The sequence below is a fragment of the Spodoptera frugiperda genome, chromosome 24 (assembly GCF_023101765.2).
Source record: "Spodoptera frugiperda isolate SF20-4 chromosome 24, AGI-APGP_CSIRO_Sfru_2.0, whole genome shotgun sequence".
NCBI classification, from domain to species: domain Eukaryota; kingdom Metazoa; phylum Arthropoda; class Insecta; order Lepidoptera; family Noctuidae; genus Spodoptera; species Spodoptera frugiperda.
The window spans coordinates 3,233,839-3,252,810 of NC_064235.1; the positions used below are offsets into that span (position 1 = coordinate 3,233,839).

The following is an 18,972-nucleotide window of genomic DNA, read 5'->3' on the forward strand; positions in this document are numbered from 1 at the left end:
AAATATTGTTGTCTAATTTAGTATTCGAGTAATCCGATTAGAACATCTCTTTCATAAAAATCTAATTGTCAAATTGAGGCCATAAATTCTTACTTGTCAAAGTCAAAGGATTTATTGTCATCGCAAGCAAACCTACTCAAAAGGAAATAGACTGTTTTATTATAAAATAGTTCATTGTTTAATCAATAATGTGGATTCTAACTCTCTATATAGGAAAATCGACATATAGATAAGTTGAAACCCGCAGTAAATGTCGAAATATTCATGAAAGCGACGTATCGAAGTACGCAATCTGAATCCTAAGTAGTATTGTGTTTAAGCTACTAATTTTACTAAACAGGTCAGTATTTACTCTATTATTTATCTCAATTTATATCCCACGGCCACGAATGACCATGTTACATATAGTTTTACTGGTAAACGCGTGTGATTTTGTAAGAAATAATAAATTATGTGTATTACGGTATTTTTTGCGATACACGAAGAATCTCCGGGAGTTTTTATAGTTTCATTCTGTTTGATTGATGGCTGTTTACACTAGTATTACTAATTTGACGTTTCCTTGTACCAGTGTTTATGTAAAAGTCGAAAAATCATGTTTTATCTAAACATATTTGTATAGAATTTGTTTGTTATATGCTTAATTTTGTTTAATGTTACATCTGAAGTGTTTTCTTAGTAAAGTGATGTGTGGAGAACCTTTTTTAACTGTGTATTTAACTGCTGTAATCAGATCAAATCAAATCAAATCATCTTTATTGTGGACTATAGGTATGCATAATAAATACAGGTCTTAAATTATTAAAATAAATTCAGCCATAACCCGTTGAGCGGTTGAGGCATATTATTTAGAACACAATTATTACAATTATTGCAAAGCAGAATTTAGAACACAATTATTACAATATTCTAAATTATCATCAGTTATTATAAATGATTACTTAAACTATTCCTTAGTAACGATTTTGTATGGAAAACAATTGCTAAAGACTGAGTTAAGTAACCATTAAATGACTCTGAGTATGGCGTCAAGGTTTTCATTAGTTTACGTAAATATTTGAATGGAATGTTTAAGTAACTCATTTATTTTATATTCATACTGCTCATCTTTGTAGTGTATTTATGGTTGTAAAAACGGTATTAGTGGTGCTATGCCACATTGCTGTGAATGTGTTTGGCCGTCACCAATCATATTCATTGGTACACATAGCTTAGCACTGCTGCAAACATACTCAGCTAAGCTATGTTTTTTATATGGGAAGATGCGTGCTATGAATGGCTTCACTACTATCAATATTTAGTATTCTGGAACTGCGTATTTGACTGGTGTCTATCAAAGGACTCAAGGCCCAAAAAGTACGAGTAGAAACAGGGTGGTGTTTAGTCAGTAAGAGTTTGACACTCCCTCTCGCCTCGCCCAAGATAAATGATAAATGATATTTATTTCTGTAAATAGGTTATAAAATAACACTTTTACATGTCAATATTTCAAATAGCTAGATGAGGCCGGAAGACTGGAGAAGTCACTGATTTCGTTTTACTGCAATATAATTATTAACATTATTTGTTGTAGGTCTGAACGATGCTCTCTGAAGATGGTATGGAGAACAGACGCGGACCGCCCGGAGTCAACTCCAGGTCCATGAGCGTTGCACACTCCGCCGCTGATCTTGAGGTGAGCTTCATTGGTTTTATAAAGTAACAACGTTTTTGGTTTTCAGTGCAAAGTGAATTTTTATTAAAAAAAATATTGCAACGCATATACAAGTAAACTTACACTGTTCTATAAATCTATAGCCATTACAATAATTCACATATGACTAGGTGGCGGTAGTAGTTATATTTTGATACACAATTATATGCATTATCAACAGGTTTAAAGTCATCCGGTTATACTTAATTTGTACCACTATGGGCTCATATTTTGCCCGACCTCTGCATCGAATCATTAGAGACGCCTAAATGCTGCTTTATTTGCCGTCAGTTTGCCGAGCACGTCAGTTGCCCATAGCCTCACCCCCTATTACATGGGTCTTATAACACAAATGATGAAAATTGGCTGCCTCTGACTGCCTCGTTGGCTGAGGTGACCCGGGTTCGATTCCCGGGTCGGGCGAAGTATTACTGGGCTTTTTTCGGTGTTTCGAAAATTTCCCAGTGGTAGCACGGAGTCTGGAAAAGTGCCCCGTATATGGCAATAGGCTCACCACCTATTATTTGGGACTTACAACATAAATTGTGGAATGTGGGTGTACACACTAGTGGCATTATGTGCATTAAATGCCGTAATGTGGACCTCTGCCTACCTCTTCGGTGATAAAAGGCGTGACTAGCAGCATTACATGCCGTAATATGCACCTCTGCCTACTCCTTCGGGGATAAAAGCCGAAATGTTCACCTCTGACTACCCCTTCGGGAATAAAAGATGTGACTAGCAGCATTAAATGCCGAAATGTGCACCTCTGCCTACCCCTTCAAAGATAGAAGGCGTGACTAGCAGCATTACGTGCCGTAATGTGCACCTCTGCCTACCCCTTCAAAGATAAAAGGCGTGACTAGCAGCATTACATGCCGTAATGTGCACCTCTGCCTACCCCTTCGTGGATAAAAGGCGTGACGTTGCATGACGGCGCGTTTACATTAAGTTGGTCGTAGGTCGGTCACCAAAAGGCGGCGGCCGCATATGGTTTTACAGAAACCGAATTAATACGGCCAAACCGAATACCTGTTTATATTAGTTGGTGACCGAATACGGCCTGCAGCCGAATACGGTCTAACCGACTAATGTAAATGCGCCATGATACCTACGAATGTCTATTGTATTATCCTACAGGTGCTCCGAGAGATAGAGCACGTATACTTCAACCCGCCGGCGGAGTTCGACGCGGGCCGCTACGTGCTGGAGTTGTATAATACCTACGAATGTCTATTGTATAATGTTACAGGTGCTCCGAGAGATAGAGCACGTGTACTTCAACCCGCCGGCGGAGTTCGACGCGGGCCGCTACGTGCTGGAGTTGTATAATACCTACGAATGTCTATTGTATAATGTTACAGGTGCTCCGAGAGATAGAGCACGTGTACTTCAACCCGCCGGCGGAGTTCGACGCGGGCCGCTACGTGCTGGAGTTGTATAATACCTACGAATGTCTATTGTATAATGTTACAGGTGCTCCGAGAGATAGAGCACGTGTACTTCAACCCGCCGGCGGAGTTCGACGCGGGCCGCTACGTGCTGGAGTTGTATAATACCTACGAATGTCTATTGTATAATGTTACAGGTGCTCCGAGAGATAGAGCACGTGTACTTCAACCCGCCGGCGGAGTTCGACGCGGGCCGCTACGTGCTGGAGTTGTATAATACCTACGAATGTCTATTGTATAATGTTACAGGTGCTCCGAGAGATAGAGCACGTGTACTTCAACCCGCCGGCGGAGTTCGACGCGGGCCGCTACGTGCTGGAGTTGTATAATACCTACGAATGTCTATTGTATAATGTTACAGGTGCTCCGAGAGATAGAGCACGTGTACTTCAACCCGCCGGCGGAGTTCGACGCGGGCCGCTACGTGTTGGAGCACGCGCCCGCCGCCTCCTGCGACGACATAGAGCGCATGTTCACTAAGCTGAAGCGGCAGCAACAGGTTTGAAACATTTTTAAATCTTTTATTGGTTTGACTGCCTCGTTGGCCGAGTGGTTGCAAGTGCGACTACTGGGCAAGGGGTTATTATATTGATCCTAGATTAATAAAGTCAAAGTCAAAATTATTTATTTCAAATAGCCGAGGACGGCACTTTTGAACGTCAAAACAAATATAATAATATTAATAACGTATTACGGCAAAGTATTGCTAGGCTATTTTCGGTTTTTTGAAAATTTCTCAGTGGTAGCACGGAGTCTGAAAATATGCCCGGTATATGGCAATAGGCTCACCACCTATTACAGGGGACTTATAACACAAATTGTGAAAACTGGGTGTACACAGTGGCATTACGTGCCATAATGTGCACCTCTGCCTACCCCTTCAGGGATTAAAGGCGTGACGATATGTATGTATGTATGTTGTTGTGTGTAATCCGAAATAAGGCCCTTTTAAAATGTCAAATTGAATTGTCCGTCAGTCTGTCTGTCAGTGAAGCTTTTTTTTATGGGGGGAAAATCATCCAATTACTTCTCCCACCTTGGGCGTGGCGAGAGGGAGTGTCAGACTCTTACTGACTAAAAACCACCCCGTTCCTTTTCCTGCTTTTCAACCCGGAGCCCCGGCAAACCCGCTAGGTAGTCCGCAGCTCCGGGCAGCAACAGGTTTGGAACTATATTTTGTTTATGAGCCAACTGAGTAGAATTGTTTCTCACTCCTACTCATCCCGTGGTGTGTGTCGTAAGAGTCGACTGTAGGACTAAACATTTGAAAGGCAAACCTGATACTTTTAAACTGCGATCTCCAACCGTCATTGGTAGAGGAGACCCACATTTTAAGGGAGAGCCATGTGTCGGCATGAATGGACTGGCTCGACCGGAGTGATACCACGGCCTCACAGAAAACCGACGTGAAACAACGCTTGCGTTGTGTTTCGTTGTGTGAGTGAGTTTACTGGTGGCCTCTATTACTCCCAATCTTCCCAATCCCCGATTCCCCAGCAACCCTTAAATTCCCCCAAAAGGCCGGCAACGCACTTGTAACGCCTTTGGTGTTTCGGGTGTCCATGGACGGCAGCGATTGCTTGCCATCAGGTGATCTGTCTACTCTCTGTCTAAAAAAAATTAATCAATGCTATTATAGAGAATTTCGAAAACAGAAAATGTATTACTCTTCGTAAGATCGACATAAAAATTGGAGAATTCTTTCTAATCCGCTCCCATTTAATTTTACTAACGAACAATCACATGGTAATATTTTAAATGTATAAAATTTCTTCCCACAGGTAGTCTCCGGTAAAGCCCTGCACCTAATCTCCCAACAGAGAGACAACTGCGACAGGGAATTTAAAGAAATACAAAACATACGCGAACAACTCTCAACTACACTACAAACCTGCCAGAAGGCCCGGGTTCAGCTCCGAGCTGCGTCAAACCACCTCACAATATCCACATTCGTGATCCTTGCAAATTTTCGCAAAAGACAGATCATTCGATCCGTACTCAAGTCTTTAGAGTTACTCAGGAGTTTACGGAGCGTCGAAAAAGATGTAGCGGACTTACTAGTAAAAAAAGAGTATTATGAAGCCATTGATCTGATTCTTAAAAGCAAGAAAGCTGCCAGTCTTCATAAGGAGTACACGTGTATATCAGATTTGGCGTCTCGTCTACAAGACACGCTAGACATGACAGAAGAGAAATTGGATACAGTCTTAGCAAGTCTCTGCTACAATTTCGACGAAACTATATTTCGGAAATTGCGAAAAACATACGCTTTGCTCGGTAAAACTCAAGCGGCTATGGAGCAGTTACACATGCATTATTCTTCTGCGGTTAACGAATCTGCTGTTGAAGCAGTAAAGAATTACGTGGGTGATGTATCCGATATGAAATTTAAGGAAATGTGTCAGTCAGTCCAAGCGAATAAGGCTCCTATTTGCTTGTTGAATTTGTGCGAAAATCTCTTTCTTATCATGAGGAGTTACTACCTTCTAGTCGAATGGCATTCGAAATACGATGAAGAAGAATCGATTCCTATATCGAGTAACGTTTTTGAAATCGAGAAGAATGTCAGTCGGGAGTATATAAGACAGAAGTTAAAAGCTGGGCTCGTTCGCATTTGGAACGATGTACAAGCTAAAGTGTCAACGTTTTTGCGCAGTTCTGGCTTAGAAGAGTATCCGTTTGAGAAGTTCATACAAATGCTAGGTGTTTTAAGGAAATTGACTCAAGTGGCTGAGGTTTTTTGTGGTGATAAATCGGATCTTTTACAGGACTTTATAAAGACTCAGAGTGTTGTATACATAAAGAATTATCACAAAGGTCGTATGGAGGAATTGAAACTCTTCTTAGAGAATGAGGGGTGGGAACAATGTCCAGTTAAATCTACGTTCAATTTACTCTACCTACAAGAGTTTAAACAGTTCAAAAAGTACCTGAATGTAAGGACGGACACTTCGCTTCTAAAGACCCAGTCTGATGGAGCTTCGTCAGTCCACTCGCAAGAAGACAGCCTCTATATAGCGAAGTACTTTAAACAGAACACTCATCACACCCCATTTGAAATCTTCCGCAATGAGAATATAACGAATGATGATATCTTTGGCCTTGAACCGGAGTTGGTGAGCGACGATTCAGAGGACGACGAACCGGATGAGCTAAAGAGGGACTTTGTGGACGAAAATGATCGCCCTGAACCTCACCAAAGTCCGAGCAGGGTAACCGACAGTGTTATAGTGACCAATACCACTCTATCAGTCTTAAGACACTGCGGACAATACCTCCAAATATGTCGCTACTTACCCCAAATTTCGTTAGAAGTCGTCATGCTAATGAACCAACTTTTCGACTACTATTTCTTCACTGTACACCTATTCTTCACCGCAGATTTAGACGTTGCATCATCTACTTTATACACTCCAAAATTGAACTCTGTGTTAAAGAGGATAAAGAATAATATTGATACGGATAACTCTGGTGAGATTGAGGGCAAAATCCCTTGTCCAGATGCGCCTCAACATTTAAATATGACTTCAGAAGAAAATTTGCACGGTCTCCCTGAAAGGATTGTGGCGGTTGAAAGCGTAATTTTCTTGTCAAAGCAATATGAGATCTTGCAACCGTATTTAGAGTCTATAGTCGCACAGCATCAGAGGATGATTTTAGAACATTTTAAGGATAATACGTTAGCTGTCGTTCAGGATTTGAGAGTACCAGTTTATATGTGTTCCGCGTCTAAAGCGGTTGACGCTAGAACTGCTTTAATAGCGATGTCCCAAGTCAAATGGGACGTGAAGAATGTAGCAGTTGAACACAGCGCGTATGTAGACATGATCATACGTAAAATACAAGTGTTTGCGCTCCGTCTAGAGAATATATCGACGAAAATAACGCTTAATATTGAGATTTTAAACTCAATATGGAGTATGGTATCGAAATTTATTGTTCATCTCCTCGTCGAAGGCTTTTCGAATGCGACTAAATGTTCGAATGGGGGTCGGGGGTTAATGCAACTGGATTATAGGCAGTTGTTCCTGAAATTGGAGAAGATTTCAGGATTAAGGCCTGTCCCCTTTCAAGAGTATGTAGATAGGTATGTCAAGGCCTACTATTTGCCTAGAAAAAGTCTAGAAGAATTCGTCTTAGAGAGGGTTGAATATTCCAACAAACATCTTTTGGCTCTAGTCACCTGTGCCTGCGAAAATAAAAAAGATAGACAAGCGTTGTCTGTGATTATTGAGAGTAGAGATCCGAGTGCGTAGTGTTGCCAGGTTGAATAATTAAATATTTTTTTAAGCTGGTAACTTTTAATTATAATGTTATTGGCTTACTCACGTAACTGTTTGACGAGGAACTCGACTAGTTTCAAGCCATGCTAGAGGCTCATATTCATGAGCAACATTCCGCTTGCACGATTGTCGAATGGAGGCTCATTCTCTAGCATGGCTTGAAACTAGTCGAGTTCCTCGACAAACAGTTACGTGAGTAAGCCGATAACTATAATAATTAATCTGGTAACTTTTGTTAAAATAATACTTAAAATCATGCTTATAGTTATGCCTTGAGCTATAGATTGATGACCAATTTATTTCATTTAATATTATTTAATTAGTTCGGGCATAAACATCAATTTACTTACTATACTTTTGGCTAATTGAACCTAAGGCATTAAGATCGACAATCAAGTTTCCAACCGTTGAAATAATGACAAAAATGAATTATTATAAAAAATGTACTTAATTATAATTGTAAGCTTCGTACAAATTGTGATAATTATATAAATTGTTGAATTAATATAAAAATCAAATATACATACTTAGTTTCATCGCTATTACATTATACTGCTCGGTACCTAAACGTCGTAGCGTTGTGTTATATAGGGTGACTGGTAATTAGTGAACGATATTTAAACACGTGATTGTACTCATGATTACAAACAACTTTCCCGAAGAAACTGTTTTTGTATACTCATTAGTTTTATTTTTATCACAATAACAAAACTACAAAATTTCGCGCGCGCATGTTTCGCATGATCAGCTGTTAGCAGCGAGGCGTCCGTTTTATAGGAAGACTAGTAACTAGGTAGGTATTTTAAAACTATACTTTGTTATTGTAATAAAAATAAAACTAATAAGTATAAAAAAAAGTTTCTTCGGGAAAGTTGTTTGTAATCATGAGTACAATCACGTGTTTAAATATCGTTCACTAATTACCAGTCACCCTATATAGCCTATAACCTTCCTAAACAATAGTACTATCAAATGCAAAAATATTACTCAAATCGGACTGATACTTACAGAGATTAGCGCGTACAAACGAATAGACAAACAAAAACACTTCAGCTTTATTTAATGTAGATAGATAGTTTAGATACTAGTTTTTTCTCGCGACTTATAACATACTCATTTATATTAGATGACAACGGTTAAAAGGAAATAGGGTATAAGCGACATTTTGGTCAAAAGTGAGTTTATTATGCTTACTCTCATGACTCTACGATGACATTTTTGGCGTTTATAAATTATACACCAGCAAAAAAATCATTTTCCTAGTATTCTTTCGACGCCCGACGAGTTTAAACGGCTCTCCTGAACATTTCATTTTTAGTCGCTTATACCCTATTTCCTTTTAACCGTCGATGAGTATGTTTAACGAGATTGAAAACGTGACTGCTTTTACGTTCAGCTTCCTTAGTAGGAGTTTGTTTTACGTTGAAGGAAAACGAAACGAGAGCGCGTTCGGTGGTCTGTGACCTTAGTATGAGTTCGCTTTAAGGCCGGCGCCCACTGCCGGCACACGGTACGACATCCTGCGGCGTGCCGTTGTAGGCCACGGCATCGTGATATCAAAATAAAGTAACATACATTCTAAATTCATTGAAATAAGGTTCAAAATAACTTAATATGTATTAAAATCCTTGGCCACGTCGTGCCGGCCCTTACGTTTAAAGTAATCGAAGAAAAGAGTCGCGCTTCGGCGCTCTGATTGGCCGGCTCGAATAAACCAACCAATCAGAGCGAAACCAACCAATCAGAGCGCCGAACGCGCTATCGTTTCGTTTAAGCCGCGTCGCGAGTTAAAACTAGTATTTTTAATATGTTATTAATTATGTTTTGATATATGAAAGTGTATGAGATTATAATAAAATATATACAATCAGTCAAGTTATTTAGTATATAGGTAAGAAAATAAAGCTAGATTCAGTACAGAGACAGTAGCTATTGTTATACTAAATTGTACGCTTTGTAACGAAGCCATATCTTTTGTAACTCAGTCGGCGCTAGACAACCAATGGTTGCTGTCTCTGTACTGAATCTATCTTTATTTTCTTACTTATATAACTAAATAACTTTGGCTGACTGTATGTATATAATAATACTGTATAAATGTACGTATGTATGTATGTGTAGGTCAATTTGTAAATCTCAAATACAAGACAATTACGTAGTTAAGTTTAATTATGTTAATGATAACAAAAATCTTTATATTATATGTGAATTAAAGAATACGTTCATTATTTGTATTGGTTTTATTTTTAAAGTGCTCACAATGGGCCTACTCCGGTTCTCGAATGCGAAGTTTCGTTTAATCTTCGGCCGTAGGTTTTATTGATTTACTAATAGAATTACTTGAAATAACGTTTTATTTTCAATTTCATATCAAAACCTATTTATTTATCTTCATTTCATTCGTTAATTTTTGTTCACGAAAGTTCGCAATAAATAGAATTGTAGTATGCAATCTGCGAAGTTTTTTCGTTCGTTCGTTGAATTAGAGTAGGCCCCCTGGTCTATTTGAAATAAATAATTTTGACTTTGACTTTATTAACGTAGGATCAATATAATAAAAATACAGTTTATACTAAAAAAAAATATTTATTAAAAATAAATTATTAATTAATTCCTTTGGTTTTGTTATTATGGCACAGTTTCACAGTATAACTTACTAATAGATAAGTCATAAATGATACTACAAACGAAATTATATCTAAACATTACAGATTTAAAGTTCATTTTACTTTGTCCTTTTAAAATATTTTTGTATGAAAATTTACATTACAGTAAGATTTCAAACAAAAATAAACATTACACCATTACACTTAAAGTTCATTTTAGCTTATCCATTCATTTTGTCCTTAATAGCTACATTCAATTATTATAAAAAGGTTTTATTATGCCTTATTATAACAGATTCAAACAAAATTGAATTTTAAGTACTAGCTTTTAAAGTTCATTTTAGCTTTTATACTGGTTTTCAGTTCTCAGAGTTACATACATAATATTTTTATAATATTGTTACTATAAGCAAATATAGAGTCTATTACTTGACGGTTAAAGTTGACTTTAGCTTAACATTTCACATATTTTATTGTTATCATAGGTACTTCCTTTACAAACAAATTCTAATTGTTCATTCAAAGCAAAATTAGTCTATAAAACTTGACAGTCAAGGTTCACTTTAGCTTAACAATACTATGAGAGGAAGTCAATGTACTATCTTTATATTTTTTTAATTTACAATCAACCATTTCGTAGATTTCTCACAACGTCCGGTATCAGGACATAGTCTGTTAAACGTAGTGCTGCTTTCGAAACCCAAAATCTCCCGTTCCTCTTGAATTCTGTACGTAAATGTACTTTCATGGGTACCGATGAAGTATGCAGCATGCGAGGAAATTATTTGGTCTATTATAGCTATACCACCATCTCCGTACTCCTCAATAATAGACGGACTCGGTAAGAAAAAGTGTGTTTCGTAACCGTAATCATTTAAAGACTTTTCTAACTTATTTATTTCAGACATTGACGCATCAGTTGCTATGAATACTTTATTTATATTCGGTAATTTCTTTAATGCTTTACGTATCTGTTTTGCGGTACCAGCTATAGACGGTACCTGGTTGCCTCTGCTACGTGCAAAGTCCTGTCTTCGCCAGTGGACGCTGAGGTACGTAGCGCATTGCTCCGTTTTACACTTTAAATATTCTGCGATGTACTCTTTGGCTATATGGATGAGATTTTTGTTGAATTTCATGCTTTTGCGGCAGTCCCAGTAGGATTTAGTGCCATAGGTATCGTGTAAAGGGATTTCTCCATGAGTAAACATAATTTTTTTTGCATGCGGATGCAAAGCAATCAACTCCCATAGTTGTGATATTTTTCCTTGGAATTTGACACATAAAACCTCTTTCGCTGTTATATTGTTATACCCCCAGTATAAACCATCGTATTCACAATCCCCCTTGATCTCCCATTTTTCGTCAAAAACTCCGTTTTCAAACGGATCCTCATAATTCTCTAGCATAAATAAAACATCGATTTCTAACTGCTTTTTCTTGGTTTTGGAGAATATTTCGTGCATTTCAACGACGGGAGAGTATGATTTTAGCGATTTAATATCGAAATATTTGTTCCATGGCTGCGGTTCGCGCCGACCCGACCGCCAGTGATACAGGTTATACCAAGGCGGTAAAACTAACTCCCAGTTGTCTTTACCTTGTTTCTGTGCCTCAGCTAGCATTATAGCGAACCTCATATACACGTCCCTCCGTAAATTGAAGCCTTCAGGAGGATTTACATCGTAGAAAATGTGTTTTTTGCCGTAAGTAGTTTCTTCGTCGTTTCCACACGATTTTGTTGTTTTATCACAGTATTGCGCGCTCGTGTCTTCTTCAGCAGCCGCAAGAACTAAACTAGTGACTATTACACTTAAAATTAACATTTTAAAGATTGTATAAATTAAAAAATGCTTAGGAATGTTTTTTCTAAATATTATGATTTTGTTCATTTGACATTTCATGATAGTGATGTACAAATTACGTTAGAATAGTAATTTAGTAGATTCTAATTCAACTCTCATCGTTTTAACAGACTTTCGTTATCGATACTAGAATAAATGAGGCTATAATGTGAAGGAAGTAAATAAGAACAATTAAGTAATATTTACTAAACAATACCTATGAATGAAACCATTAAACTGCGGTAAATGGAATAAAATGACATCTCTTTCAAAATATTTAGTCGATTAATAGTGTCATGTAGTGCCCTAACCCTAGCAGAAATGTCAGTGTCAGTGTAAAAATTGACAATTATACAAAAACATTGAATCGTGATAGCTTTTAAGGTTATAAAAATGTTTAGAAAATTAAGAATAAAGTATTTTAAGTCTATTTACGCCAATTATACAACGAAGGTAGCTGTGGACCCTACTCTGAAGGAAAGTTTCGATGCCAATGTATTCAAACCACGCAAACATCCGGGTACAAATCGAATCAAAATCGCTACTATACCTCCGGACATTCAGAAGGCTATAAAACTAATTCTGGACGACGCAGGAGCTAAAGCATACTACCAGGAGAGCATAAAACTCAGCAACTACATCCGCTCTCGCCATTTACCGCCAGAAGATGGTGAAATCGACGAAAAAGCACTAAAGTTGCGTAACACAATTTCGAAACAAGTTTATTCTAGTATTGACCGAGATTTATCGCCAGAAGAGCTAGAAGTATACGAGAAAAAGATACAGAATAAGGTTTTTGGTGCTTTAAAGAAGAATGTGTATCGATGGGGCAACATAGCTTACGATAAACCGACCTCTTTGCAGTATTTAATGAGTCGAGCCGCTCCGGAGTACGCAGTCTTATTACGGATCTTAGATGAGATAAAAAAGTTCAACCCGGACTATAAACCGCGCAGTTTCTTCGACTTTGGCTCCGGAGTAGGCACCGGTACCTGGGCCATTAACCATTTCTGGAAAAATGATATATTTGAATACTTCTGCGTTGATACGTCCCCCACAATGCACGATTTGGCCCGTCTCATCCTCTGCCAAGGGAAAGACAACGTAGAAATGCCTTTAAAAGGATTCTTTCAACGACAGTTCCTTCCAGCATCTTCAGATCTGAAATACAGCATCGTATTATCCGCATACTCACTCTTCGAATTACCGAGCCTACAATCTAGACTAGAAACGATACAAAAGCTTTGGAATAAAACCGAGGACTATTTAATAATTGTCGAACACGGTTCAAATGCTGGTTTCCAAGTAGTTAACGAAGCTAGAGAATTTGTTCTAAACTTGAAAGGAAAAAAAGGCAAAGAAGGTTACGCATTTTCTCCGTGTCCAAATGACAATGTCTGTCCACGGTACTTGGAACATGAAACTCCATGTAACTTTCTCATGAAGTACGAATCATTACCGTATGTGGGCAAAGCAGAAGTCTACGCAGATCTGTTTTCATATGTTATACTCAAGAAAGGAGTCCGTTCTCCCAATGATCCGCAATGGCCAAGGATTGTTCGAGCTCCCATAGTACGGTCAAAACATACAATTTGTAAGCTATGTACGGCGCAGGGAGAGTTGAAAGAAGTGATATTTTCTAAAGCGAAGTACGATCAGACTACGTACAGATGTGCAAGGTCTTGTAATTGGGGAGATTTGTTGCCTGTTAAATAAATTAGTTGTAAATTATTTGGTTTTTTTTTATTTTTTTTGCCCTGATTTTGATCTCCGGCCACCGTAAGTGCGGGCCTGCGGACGGCGAGCAAGGGTAGCTATGGCGACCAGAACCAGACCCGTGCGTGCGGCGCGTCGAGTTCTGCGCGCGCCTCAAAGAGCCATCAGACCACCACAGATGGGGCCCAGTAGGGCTGATGCCTGATCCGGAGCTGCGGACTACCTAGTGGGTTTACCGGGGATCCGGCTCGAAGGACAGAAGTAGGAACGGGGTGGTTTTTAGTCAGTAAGAGTCTGACACGCCCAAGGCGGAGGAAGTCATTGGATGATTTCCCCCCTCAAAAAAAAAAAAAGATTTACGAACTGCCATTTCGTGAACAGTTTCTAAGCAAGATGCAAGCATTTGTCATTTGTAGGACGCGTATTGCTTGTGAAGGATGCATGCATTCGTCAATTTATGCAATGTGGAATAAGAACCCTTAGTTAATAGAGATTATGACGGAGTATGAATACTTATTATAAAACTATTTAGTCCGTCAGTTAGGTACCATAGGATACGGGCGTGATTTTTGTTTTGCAACGTCACGCCTTTTATCCCCGAAGGGGTAGGCAGAGGTACACATTACGGCACGTAATGCCGCTATACAATGTACACCCACTTTTCACCATTTGTAATATAAGTCCCATGTAATAGGGGGTGAACCTATTGGCATATACTGGGCACAATTCCAGACTCCGTGCTACTACTGAGAAATTTTCGAAACCCGAAAAGCGCAGTAATAAAGTCAAAGTCAAAGCAGTAATTTGCCCGACCCGGGAATCGAACCCGAGACCCCTTGTCCGGTAGTCGCACTTGCGACCACTCAATCAACGAGGCAGTCACAGTCGTGATGCAAACTCTTTAGCTTTATACTAATATAAAATTATAAAGCTAAAGAGTTTGTTTGGTTGTTTGTTTGAACGCAAGGAACTACTGTTCCTGAGATTAGCTCCGGAACTACTGGTCCGATTTGAATAATTCTTTTTGTGTTGAATAGTACATTTATCGAGGAAGGCTATAGGCTATAAAACATCACGCTATGACCAATAGGAGCCAAGCAGAGCGGGTGAAACCGCGCGGAAGTAGCTAGTATCTCCATAACTAGCTTCTTAAGGAAGTTTATAAGTTATATGTAACCGCAAAATAGATCTCACCTATTGACTATTATTATATCTACACTAATATTATAAAGAGGAAAACTTTGTTTGTTTGTTTGTTTGTTTGTTTGGTTGTAACGAATAGGCTCAAAAACTACTGGACCGATTTTAAAAATTCTTTCACCATTCGAAAGCTACATTATCCACGAGTAACATAGGCTATATTTTATTTTGGAAAAAAATAGGGTTCCGTGAGATATTTGGATTTTTCGGACACAAACTGAAAAAAACAACCAAAGAAGTTACTTATTTTGCGTACGCTGCCTAAACTACAAAAGATAGAACCATAAAATGTTAAAGTTAATTGTAGATCTTATAAATATCTACAAAAAAGTCCGCGACACACTATACCTATCTATGTCGAGTGAGGCACAACAACCACATTTTTATTTAAAAATCTTGATTTTTTTTGGACTACATTTAAACGCGTTTATTTTACTCATGCTATTAATCCTTATCAAAATAAATTATTTCATCAATAAGTACAGTTTATGTTGATAATATTTGGTCTTTGAATGATTAAAATTGGACGTTTGGTTTTGAAGTTGTGGTCAAATTAAAATATTACGATTTCTGCTGCACGGCCCGTTGCGAAGTGGACGTCGCCAAGGCCAGGGGTGCGCGTGCGGGAGAGGGGTGTTTAGATCTATGAGTAAGGTACCCGCGTGGCTCATATTTAATATTATAAATGCGAAAGTAACTCTGTCTGTCTGTCTGTTACGCTTACGCCGTTACGCCTAAACCAGTAAACCGAACATTTTGATGAAATTTGGTACAGAGATAGAATAAACAACATAGACTACTTTTTATTGCAAAAAAATAGGAGAGTGGGTAAATAGGGGATGAATGGTCATATGGAAATTCGCCATTTTTAAAACTGTAACATAGGGGAGAGTGGGTAAAAATAGGGGATGAATGATCATATGAAAATTCGTCATTTTTAAAGTTGTAACAGTGAAACTTTGTATTTAGACACTTAATGGGGAACGAAAGAACATAGGCTTACTTATAGCGAATAAAAAGGGTAGAAGGCGTTTTAATTTTGACCACCAACCACGCGGACGAAGTCGCGGGCAAAAGCTAGTTATGACAATATATAAGGTGTTCTAAAAGTATCTGCCACGGCTTTAAAGGGAGGTAGTGTTGTTTGAAGATTACAATAGTGAAGAAATTTCGTACCCCGGACCAGTTAATTCAATTTGAGAACATAAAGAAGTTAAATAAACATTGACTCTACTCTGCATAAAGTGGTTCACAAATACGCACGATGCGTCGCTTCGTCGAGGAAAACGATTGATAGCAACTGTTTTCATTGATGAAGCGACAGAGACAGTGAAAGAGATAGCTCTTTCATAACAAACGAATACATGTATGAAAAAGAAAAATACTCATAATCAATAAAATTTTATTTACTATTGTAATCATCAAACACAACACTACCTCCCATTAAAGCCGTGGCAGATACTTTTAGAACACCTTATATAATCAAAACAAATATAAGTTATTTTATACATAAATACGTAATTCATTATTTTGATTGAATAATTAATTAATAATGGTTTTCCCTTAATTAAATACGAAAAACAAGAACAATATAGTAATTAATATCATGAATTTAATTGGCATGTATCAGTTATTGCACCGTATGGGAAAACCTCTTATGACTGAATTTATACCACATATTTGTTATCATCTTGGCTGACAATATACGAAAAATGAGCGAAATAGACCCAGTAGGTAAACCAAAAAGTGCAATATTCTCTTTGAGCTACATAATTCACTCTTTACAAAGTACGGCATTGTAACAGCCGCGCCACATATGTCCGTAACATTCCTAGACAACCTACAACATCACAGCTCTTCGGTAGTCAAAATACATTGGAGCTATTCACACAGAATTTAATACTTAATTAATTTAATTACATACTTATTTTGTTTGATTTTTAACTAGTACCTAACTTGTACTTTCATTTAAATCAGATGAGTTATCTCCATACTGTATACGTACCTATCTATTTATTACCTACATAGCTAGTATTACGCCTTTTACTTCCTTTTTTTTTGAGGGGGAAAATCGTCTAATGACTTCTCCCGCCTTGGGCGAAGCGAGAGGGAGTGTCAGACTCTTACTGACTAAAAACCACTCCGTTGCTACTCCTGCTTTTCGAGCCGGAGCCCCGGTAAAACCGCTAGGTAGTCCGCAGCTCCGGATCAGGCATCAGCCCTACTGGGCCCCATCTGTGCCTTTTACTCCCTGGAGCGATAGGCAGAGGTGCGCCATCCAATACAATGTAACAGTCACATTTCAAATGCTACGATAAGATGGTTTTCTAAGCAATAGTATTTTTTTCTGATCCGGGAATCGAAACCAACCCACCAGACATCAGACCAGGGTAAACCAGGGTTGTGGGTAAAGTGCTGTTAGTTACCCACAACCTCAGCTCTATGCAGGAGTAGGAACGGGGTAATATTTACAGTGGACCCCCGATAATCCGGCCCCTGTCTAATCCGGCGCCTCTTGTAATCCGACATGACTTTGATAAGTATTTGAAAATCTTAAACAAAAAAATATTGATGAATATTTCCAATCTTCATAATTTGATGACATGATTTTGGTTAATAATTCTTGATTATTTTGGTGTGTAACATGTATGTGCATTTATGCTTAATTTTATAAATAAAACATAAGCTCTTTATTGTTATTTTATTTACTAAATTCGATATACATAAGTTAAGTATGATTTGTACTTCCAATATGTCATATAACATATAGAATCTTATCATTGAATATTTAATTGGCCGGATTACAAGGTACTCTTTTGTAAAAAAATCCAGATTATAGGGGGTTTTAGGCAGTGCTCTATAACTATAATCCGACAAATTCAATAGTCCGACACTGCCCTGCAAAATGATTGTCGGATTACCGGAGGTCCACTGTAGTCAGTAAGAGTCTGACACTCTCTCGTCTCACCCAAAGCGGGAGAAGTCATTGGATGACATTCCGCCCTCAAAAAAAAGTAGATGACACGAGTTCGATTCAGTCAGTCAAAGCTGCTATATTTTTCCGCCCTGAAAAAATAGGCATATATCTATTGTGACCGCAATTTTGCCGAATACATTTTATTTTTCTTTAAAAAAAACGTTACCCCACATTAGGATTTTCTCCTGTGTCGTGGGTGCGTTTACAAACATACAAGTTCACATACACATGACACCCAGACCCGAAACTACAATTTGTGGATCACACAAAGAGTTGCTCCGTACGGGAATCGAACCCGCTACCCGTTGCGCGGCAGCCAGTTGTCCAGCCACCGCACCAACCGTGCAGTCATCATCAACTAATATATTATTGTGGATTCCGGTTACTGCACTATATATTAAATCCGTGCATCGGAATTAAAAACGTGTTTAGGAGAAAACAGTTAATTGTACGTCACACGAGTGCCGTTGCCCCGCTACAATGCTACGTAAACAAACACAGCGATATAAGAGTGGGCGCACATTAGCCGACATTTAAATATGGATGAGTAACCGCTTAATGACGTAGAACGACAAACGGTGATAGGTGTCCGCTTCAATCGAAACAATGTAACCATGAATTGTATTGTGAATCTGATTGAAAAAGAGTAACTATGGAGTTTCTTGCTCGTTCTTCTCCATAGGAATCTACACTTTGGAACGAGCAAATAGAGCAACTAGAGGACTGACCGACAGACTGACGTTATTAATATTATTATATTTGCTTTGACGTTCAAAAGTGCCTTCCTGGTCTATTTGAAATAAATAATTTTGACTTTGACTTCTTCTTTATTCTAGAACTAGTTTCTGCTAGCGAATTCACCGTGATGGGGCAATGGCCCAGGGCGACAAATTCTGGGGAGCGCCAAAAAAATTCAAAAATATAAAATGTATTTTTTTTTATTAAAAATGGAGAAATAAATCATCCGCGCGGACGGAGTCGCGGGCGGAAGCTAGTTCTTAATATAATTTTACTTGGGATCAGCAAAAAACTAACACTTGATATTGCTTCCCTCAAGTGGGCGCCACAATATTTTCGCCCGGGGTATCAGTGGCCCTTACGCCGGCACTGCGTAGGTGTGTTTCACTAAAGTATTTTTTGACCAAGTACCTTCTTATCTCCGTCCGAGGTTCATAATTATCCTCCTAATCTGATAATCTAAT

At 38.4% G+C, this 18,972-nt stretch overlaps 5 protein-coding genes and 1 long non-coding RNA gene across 18 annotated transcripts in view; 4 read left to right on the forward strand and 2 right to left on the reverse strand.

The window, feature by feature from the left end:
* LOC118278720 (alpha-centractin) overlaps positions 1-9,657 on the forward strand; it is an 800,945-nt gene extending 791,288 nt beyond the window's left edge. The window contains exon 20 of the mRNA XM_050703710.1: positions 9,319-9,657. The gene's annotated coding sequence lies outside the window, so the exon portion shown is untranslated. The remainder of the gene's footprint in view (positions 1-9,318) is intronic.
* The window catches only part of LOC118279032 (synaptic vesicular amine transporter), a 418,685-nt gene extending 409,028 nt beyond the window's left edge, over positions 1-9,657 (forward strand). For all 6 annotated transcript variants that reach the window (XM_050703644.1, XM_050703637.1, XM_050703643.1 and 3 more), the window contains one exon: positions 9,319-9,657. The gene's annotated coding sequence lies outside the window, so the exon portion shown is untranslated. The remainder of the gene's footprint in view (positions 1-9,318) is intronic.
* The window catches only part of LOC126912270 (uncharacterized), a 58,733-nt gene that overhangs the window by 27,753 nt on the left and 12,008 nt on the right, over positions 1-18,972 (reverse strand). The window lies entirely within an intron of this gene.
* On the forward strand, positions 86-7,949 carry LOC118278589 (syndetin). 8 transcript variants are annotated; one of them, XM_050703470.1, is made up of 4 exons: positions 86-340; positions 1,574-1,675; positions 2,834-3,643; positions 4,926-7,949. In XM_050703470.1, exons 3-4 carry the CDS (start codon positions 3,497-3,499, stop codon positions 7,398-7,400), a joined length of 2,622 nt encoding a protein of 873 aa, XP_050559427.1. In that variant the 5' UTR covers positions 86-340; positions 1,574-1,675; positions 2,834-3,496; the 3' UTR covers positions 7,401-7,949. The 8 variants fall into 8 exon arrangements, with proteins under 8 accessions (XP_050559427.1, XP_050559428.1, XP_050559430.1 ...); XM_050703471.1 differs by having other exon boundaries at positions 2,946-3,643; XM_050703473.1 differs by having other exon boundaries at positions 3,058-3,643.
* On the reverse strand, positions 9,806-11,945 carry LOC118278882 (GDP-fucose protein O-fucosyltransferase 2). The gene has a single exon (XM_035598285.2). It carries the CDS (start codon positions 11,935-11,937, stop codon positions 10,648-10,650), a length of 1,290 nt encoding a protein of 429 aa, XP_035454178.2. The 5' UTR covers positions 11,938-11,945; the 3' UTR covers positions 9,806-10,647.
* On the forward strand, positions 12,205-13,608 carry LOC118278847 (methyltransferase-like protein 17, mitochondrial). Its single transcript, XM_035598237.2, has one exon. The coding sequence runs from the start codon at positions 12,271-12,273 to the stop codon at positions 13,591-13,593; it is 1,323 nt and encodes a 440-aa protein (XP_035454130.2). The 5' UTR covers positions 12,205-12,270; the 3' UTR covers positions 13,594-13,608.

Bases quoted from the DNA above. Each gene is read 5' to 3' on its own strand.
- LOC118278589 (XM_035597868.2), top strand. From the start codon at position 1,583: ATGCTCTCTGAAGATGGTATGGAGAACAGACGCGGACCGCCCGGAGTC. The intron at 1,676-3,505 runs GTGAGCTTCATT...ATAATGTTACAG, and splicing joins ACTCCGCCGCTGATCTTGAG to GTGCTCCGAGAGATAGAGCA. The intron at 3,644-4,925 runs GTTTGAAACATT...TTCTTCCCACAG, and splicing joins AGCTGAAGCGGCAGCAACAG to GTAGTCTCCGGTAAAGCCCT.
- LOC118278882 (XM_035598285.2), bottom strand. From the start codon at position 11,937: ATGAAATGTCAAATGAACAAAATCATAATATTTAGAAAAAACATTCCT.
- LOC118278847 (XM_035598237.2), top strand. From the start codon at position 12,271: ATGTTTAGAAAATTAAGAATAAAGTATTTTAAGTCTATTTACGCCAAT.